General features: G+C 51.2%; 1 protein-coding gene across 1 annotated transcript; it reads left to right on the top strand.

Moving 5' to 3' along the window:
* Positions 1–4,839: 4,839 nt before the first annotated feature.
* Positions 4,840–5,427, top strand: LOC136787743 (olfactory receptor 14C36-like). The gene has a single exon (XM_066985061.1). The coding sequence runs from the start codon at positions 4,840–4,842 to the stop codon at positions 5,425–5,427; it is 588 nt and encodes a 195-aa protein (XP_066841162.1).
* The last annotated feature ends 1,588 nt before the right edge of the window (positions 5,428–7,015 follow it).

Raw genomic sequence — 7,015 nt, forward strand, 5'->3', positions numbered from 1 at the left:
GATCACTCCTTGGCTCTCCAGTTGACGATAGTAGCTTATGGATGGGACTCAGGGAGTCTCGGTTGGTGCGATATTGCCGCCGGTGCACAGTTGTGGTAGCGATCGGCACTTGCTGTTCTTCAACCCTCAGCAACCCCACAACAGAAGGGTCCTCTGAGAGACCAGGCAAGGTAGACAACTCTTTAATGTCCTCTGTCTCTAAGGCAGCTATGCCAAAAGCCCAGCGGAACCCTTTTGGGTCCTTGAAATATCCTCTTCTAAGATAGTCTATGCCAAGGATGCACGGAGCATCCGGGCCAGTCACAATACGGTGCTTTTGCCACTCATTACCGGTTAGACTCACTTCAGCCTCCAATACAGTTAACTGCTGGGATCTCCCCGTCACACCATAAATACAGATGGGCTCTGGCCCTTTATAGCTTGATGGCATTAGAGTACATTGTGCACCGGTGTCTACTAAAGCCTTGTACTTCTGTGCATCTGACGTGCCAGGCCATCGAATCCACACAGTCCAATAAACTCGATTGTCCCTTTCCTCCCCCTGGCTGGAGGCAGGGCCCCTCTAGTCCTGGTCAGAATCTTCGTTTCTGTGTTTAAAGGACTGCCTGCTGGAAGTTGGAGCAGCAAACTTTTCAGAGAACTCCTTTTTCCCAATTGTTTTCTTTTGCAATTCACGTACCCGTGCCTCTAGGGTCGCAGTAGATTTTCCATCCCATTTTCTCATGGCCTCTCCATGGTCACGTAGGTAAAACCACAGGGTGGCACGGTGTGTGTGCCCACCATATTGTCTTTCTTGCACAGATGAACGTTTCCCCCTAATAGCTGAGACACTGGTTTGTACAGGTGGGGAGGAAAATAATCTCTCTTCAAGTTGGTGGATCTTTTCAGAAAGTTTCTCCAAAGTATTCTCTTTTAGCTGGTGGACACTGGCTCGTTCAGGTGGAGGGGAAGATAAATTCTCTTTAAGTTGGTGGACCTCTTCAGAGAGTTTCTCCACAGCCAAGACACAGGCCTGTAGGGAAGAGGAGAGATTTCCTTCGTACTGCCGGAGTATTTTAGCCACTTCATTCACTGTGGGATTCTCCTCCTCTTTCCAGGTTAGTATTGCCAATGAGTTGGCATATGATCATGGTGCACTCTGTACAAACTTCCGCCACATGGGTCGTGTACACCGGACTGCATCTGGATCTGCGGATGTTTGTGCGTCGTCTAGGTCCTTATAAATTACTTCCCGTACGGCCAATTCCCTCAGGTACTGAATTCCCTTCTCCATGGTGGTCCATTTGCCTGGTAGACATACAAGTTCTTCCTAGAAGGGATACCTTTCCTGCACAGCTGAAAGGAGACGCCTCCAGAGGCTGCGAGATCGTGCTCCATCTCCAATTGCTTTGTCAATGCCTGCGTCCCTAGCAAGGGATCCCAGCCGCCTGGCTTCCTTGCCCTCTAATTCCACACAATTGGCTCCGGTGTCCCAGCACCGGAGCAGCCAGGTGACAAGCTGCTCACCTATACAGCGACCAAAATCTTTTTGCACATCTCGTAGCTCACGCTGGTATAGAGTCCGGGTAGTTACTGTTGATTTTTCGACATCCTCATCCTCATCTTCATCCTCCTGCACCTTTGATGGCCCAGCCTCGTCTTCTCTATGCCCAGACTTAGCAGAAGACTGCGTTCTAAACAACCTGAGTCTCTATACCATTTCTTCACCTTGTCTACAGGGGCAACTTGCACTGCTACAGCTCGTTTCTCTGACCCAGACACAGGGTCTGCCACAGGGGTTGGAATACCCTCTGCGGGGTCAACTTGCACTGCTACAGCTCGTTTCTCTGACCCAGCCACAGGAGTGGGAGCAGCTGCAGGAGCTGGAGCTGCTGCAGGGGCTGGAGTGGCTGCGGGAGCTGGAGCTGGAGCGGCTGCAGGAGCTGGAGCGGCTGCAGGAGCTGGAGCTGGAACGGCTGCAGGAGCTGGAGCGGCTGCAGGAGCTGGAACTGGAATGGCTGCAGGAGCAGGAGCGGCTGCAGGAGCTGGAGCTAGGTTGCTAGTAGCATCAATTGCAGCTCGATAGGCACAAGCCAGACCCCAGCACGCTACAGTGATTTGTGTCACTTTGGAACTGCCAGAGTCATGACACCTTCTTTTCAAGCATTATGCCAGCTTTTTAGGATTTTGCAGTTGTTCAGGGGTGAATGTCCAAAACACTGGAGGTGACCACTGCTCTAGAAACCTGCCCATATCCTCCCACACTCCCTGCCACTCGCAACTATCCCGCCTCAAGACAGATCTCCGGATGAGATTCCTAAGTAGTTGTTTAACCCTCAACAAAACCTGAAGCGCATTCAGGAGACATAACAACAAGAGCAGGCTGGTCTGAGTATCCCAAGGATATTCAACATCTCGGAGAACCACCGTAACTAGCTCGGGGGATAAGAGGGTGGTGGTGAAGGAGAAAGGGAGAGTGAACAGGTAGGGAAACATGTCTTTCCCTGTCCCCTTCACAGATTGGCTCCCTAACGAAAACAGGCAATAGGTGTAATTGCTAATAGTTTCCGAGATATGGTTTCCAAAGTATAGAGTCGACGTCAGTGCTGAGTACAAATACCAGGTTAAAGTCGTGACCAGATATTTCATCATTTCATAAGCCATTGTTACACCGCACAGTACCATAACAATCTTAAACCAGGGCCCGGAAAGGATAAACAGTGCAACAGAGAGCACATACAGAAAGTAACGCGCTATAAAACTCAATTTGGAAAACAGGCACAGCAGACCGGAGATTAAGGCAATCAACATCGTGACTAGCAACTATTAAGCAGGTCCAATACTTATACCAATTCTAGTTTAAAACACTCTGGACAAATTGGTCGATATCTCAACCCTTCGGGCCCCACGTTGGGCACCAAAAGGACTGTTGTGGTTTAACCCGGCTGGCAGCTAAACACCACACAGCCGTTCGCTCACCCTCCCCCCTCCCTCTCTGGGATGGGGGAGAGAAACGGGAAAGTGAAGCCGGTGAGTTGAGATAAAGACAGTTTATTAAGACAGGAATATAATAATATAAGGAATATAAGGAATATAATAATAACAATAATAATAATAATAGTGATAATGATAATAGTATTAACAATAATAATGTGTAAGAAAACAAGTGATGCACAATGCAATTGCTCACCACCCGCTGACCGATGCCCAGCTGTAGAGAATGGCATTTATGGTTGCAATTTTCAAGAGAAAGACCAAGGCAGGGACTACCAGAAAGGCAAGACTTTTTCTGCACTCGGTGCCTGAAGAATCCTGCAGTGGAGGGGAGGCAGGTTTCATGGTAATGGTTTGTCAGGATTGTACAGGAGATTGAGACTCCTAGAGCATTGCAGAGAGGGACCAATATGCCATCAACGAACTTCATAAAGTCCCTTCCCACACCTCAGCCCACAGACTGCACCAACATCATCATTGTGGTCCTCTCAGGCTTTATCCTAGCTGATCTTAGGGAGCTGCGAACCCTCCGATGCCCAGTGCCCTGCCTTTGGGAGGTGTCTGCAGGCTTGAGGTGAGCACAGATCGTTTGCAATGAGCAGGAGCTGCCTCCTCTGCAGGCAGAGCTGCAGCACAGGAGGGTGTGCTGAGTGTCCGTCTGTCCCTCCCTGGCCTTGCCTCCCCTGGCAGCAGCACGCTGCCATTCCTCCTGGCTTCTCCACCTGGCCGTGCTGCTGCTGCTCTTGTTCCCAGGCTGCCTGGGGATGGGGGTTTCACATGCCCATGGAGTGAGCCCTCGGGGTGCTTGTGGGAAGGGGAGTACGGGGAGAGGGTGAGGGGTCTGGAGATGGGCACTTGGAGCCAGGATTCCTCTGCTCTCAGCAGTGTTCAAGCTCTTCTCAGGACAACCTCCTTAGTGCAATTGTCCTGCAGTCGAAGAGATGCCAGCGCAGCTGAGACCAGCACTGATGGACAGACTGGCTGTCGTCTCTGTGGGACGCTCTGCACTAAAGGGACAGTCTCTTTGCCTCTGAGGATCCAAAAGGTTTTGCTTGGAGTGCAGCAGAACGCCAAGGATTTGTGCCTTAGAATCACTCCTCAGGTGTGGTGGGGCAGGTAAAAAACAAAAATAGAAAACAAATAATTATATAACTAAATCTTCACACCTCTGCTCTGCAGTTAGGTGAACTGGGAACAAAACTGGAGAAATCTCTGATATCAGCAGTAAAGTGAATCTGAGACTACCCCATATTCCTACCATGTTACTACCATGTTACTACCATGCTACTACCTCTGGATGTAGTGCAGGATCTCTTCCACTGCCCACAGAAAAGTCTCCTGCTCCCAGAGACACTCTCAGGAAGAATCAATGAAAGAGACCTTCAAAATATCTGCCTAGAAATGGGCAATTTTTGGTGATTTTAAATGAGAAAATGGAAAGAGTTTTCTTCTGATATGCCTGTGGTACGTTATCACTGCCTTTCTCCTCCTTGTACAGGACCTCATGACCAGAATTAGCAGATGTCCAACAGCAGCTGCATCACTGAGTTCCTCCTGCTGGCATTCGCAGACACGCGGGAGCTGCAGCTCCTGCACTTCGGGCTCTTCCTGGGCATCTACCTGGCTGCCCTCCTGGGCAACGGCCTCATCCTCACCGCCGTAGCCTGCGACCACCGCCTCCACACCCCCATGGACTTCTTCCTCCTCAACCTCGCCCTCCTCGACCTGGGCTGCATCTCCACCACTCTCCCCAAAGCCATGGCCAATGCCCTCTGGGACACCAAGGCCATCTCCTATCAAGGGTGTGCTGCACAGGTCTTTTTCTTTCTCTTCTGTATATCTGCAGAATATTCCCTTCTCACTGTCATGGCCTACGACCGCTACATGGCCATCTGCAAGCCCCTGCACTACGGGAGCCTCGTGGGCAGCAGAGCTTGTGCCCAGATGGCAGCAGCTGCCTGGGGCAGTGGCTTTCTCAATGCTGTCCTGCACACGGCCACTACATTTTCCCTGCCCCTCTGCCAAGGCAATGCTGTGGACCACTTCTTCTGTGAAATCCCCCAGATCCTCAAGCTCTCCTGCTCAGATGCCTACCTCAGGGAAGCTGGGCTTACTGCAATCGGCTTCTGTGTAGGTATTGGTTGCTTTGTTTTCATTGTGCTGTCCTATGTGCAGATCTTCAGGGCCGTGCGGAAGATCCCCTCTGAGCAGGGCCGGCACAAAGCCTTTTCCACGTGCCTCCCCCACATGGCCGTGGTCTCCCTGTTTGTAAGCACTTCCGTGTTTGCCTACCTGAAGCCCCCCTCCATCTCCTCCCCATCCAGGGACCTGGTGTTGTCATTTCTGTACTCGGTGGTGCCTCCAGCAGTGAACCCGCTCATCTACAGTATGAGGAACCAGGAGCTCAAGCATGCACTGAAAAAACTGTTTCAGTTGTCTTCCAGAAGCAATTAGCTGCTGCTCTGCTGCTGCAATGGGAAAAACTCATGAAAAAAACATGGTGTGAGACACAGCCTTGCAGTGCCAGGTACCAGGTCCACCAATCCTGGCCCCAAACTGTGAGAAACAAAGTAAAAATGTTACGTACAGAAGGAGAGAAGGTGGATCCTGATGATACAGGACTGCAGGCACCTGTGGGCAGTACGGACACTGACCTGCTGTCTCAAGGCTCCCTGGGTGGGGAATAGGAGAAAGAGGCCAGTGCCTGTCCTGTGCCACCTCCCCGCCAGCCCTGCCCTCCCACAGGTGGAGTATTTCTCCCTTACTCGCGCACCAGCAGCTCTTTGCCTCCTCCTCCTCCACAGGGAAATGAGCCACAAGCCTGGCTGTGTGTGAGGCTGTGTGCAGACCTGAGCAGAAAAAAAGCCAGTTTCATGGCACTGGGGCACCTGAAGGGTCCAGCCCCTGTGGCTGGGTCTGTTCTCTGCAGCAAAGGGCTGTCCCCAAGCCCCAGGTCTGTGGTTGCTCCTGCAGCTCTGAGGACCACTCCAAGGGCATCACAGTAACGATGCTCAGGACCTAGGAGGGTCAGCCCGCCCATGGATCGCGGCAGGAGGTTGGTAGGATTCCATAGTACACAGGGACACGGACACCTCGTTGCTCTGTCTTCATGAACGTCTTTATTACAAATTGCTACAAATCCCTACCTGTAAAGCAACTACCTGTTGCAAGAAACTTCTAAGTTACCACTAGGAAAGCAAATATGGGCTTGTGATGCTTTCCCTAAATCTGCACCAATAAATACTATTTGAGGTGCTACTGGTACGACACTCATGAATCCACTTGGTGGAGGGCACAAGGCAGGGCACCTTCCCCTTCTTTCTTTGGGGCCAGTCATGATAGCTCGTGAGTAACGTGAACATCATTGGGTAACCCTAAGGACATGCCTCCAGACTGTGTTTCTGGCTTTTTAGTAAACAACTAAGCAAAAGGGCACCAGAGGGCTGTTGGCATAACTGCCTTGAATAGAGAGAACGTCAAATAGTTGTCTACCTTGCCTGGTCTCGCACAGGACCCTTCTGTTGTGGGGTTGCTGAGAGCCGAAGCAGAGCAGGTGCCGATGGCTGCCACAACGGTGCACCGGCAGCAATAGCGCACTGACCTCCAAGTCCTCCAAGCTCAGGAGCTGTGTGATCCTGTGAGCAAAAAGTCAAGCAAAGGGGGCAAGAGACCTGCTTGGAAGATCAAGGAGACCCTGGGGTGACTGAAATGGAAGAAGGAAGCATATATAATGTGGAAAAGGGGACAAGCCACTTGGGAAGAATATAGGGACATTGTCCGAGGATGCAGGGAAGCGACAGGGAAGTCCAAGGCCCATTTGGAGTTAAATCTTGCAAGGGGTGTCAAGGACAACAAAAAGGGCTGTTTCAAACTCATCAGTTGCAGAAGGAAGACAAAGGAAAATGTGGGCCCACTGCTTAATGAGGTGGGTGCCCTGGTGACAAAGGACAAAGGGAAGGCAGAATTACTGAATGCCTCCTTTGCTTCAGCCTTCACTGCTAAGACCAGCCCTCTGGAATCTGTGACCTTAGGGACAAGGGAG

The sequence above is a fragment of the Anser cygnoides genome, chromosome 30, assembly GCF_040182565.1.
Source record: "Anser cygnoides isolate HZ-2024a breed goose chromosome 30, Taihu_goose_T2T_genome, whole genome shotgun sequence".
Taxonomy (NCBI): Eukaryota; Metazoa; Chordata; class Aves; order Anseriformes; family Anatidae; genus Anser; species Anser cygnoides.

What these genes read in the sequence shown, in the direction of transcription:
- LOC136787743 (XM_066985061.1), top strand. Translation starts at nt 4,840, where the DNA reads ATGGCCTACGACCGCTACATGGCCATCTGCAAGCCCCTGCACTACGGG.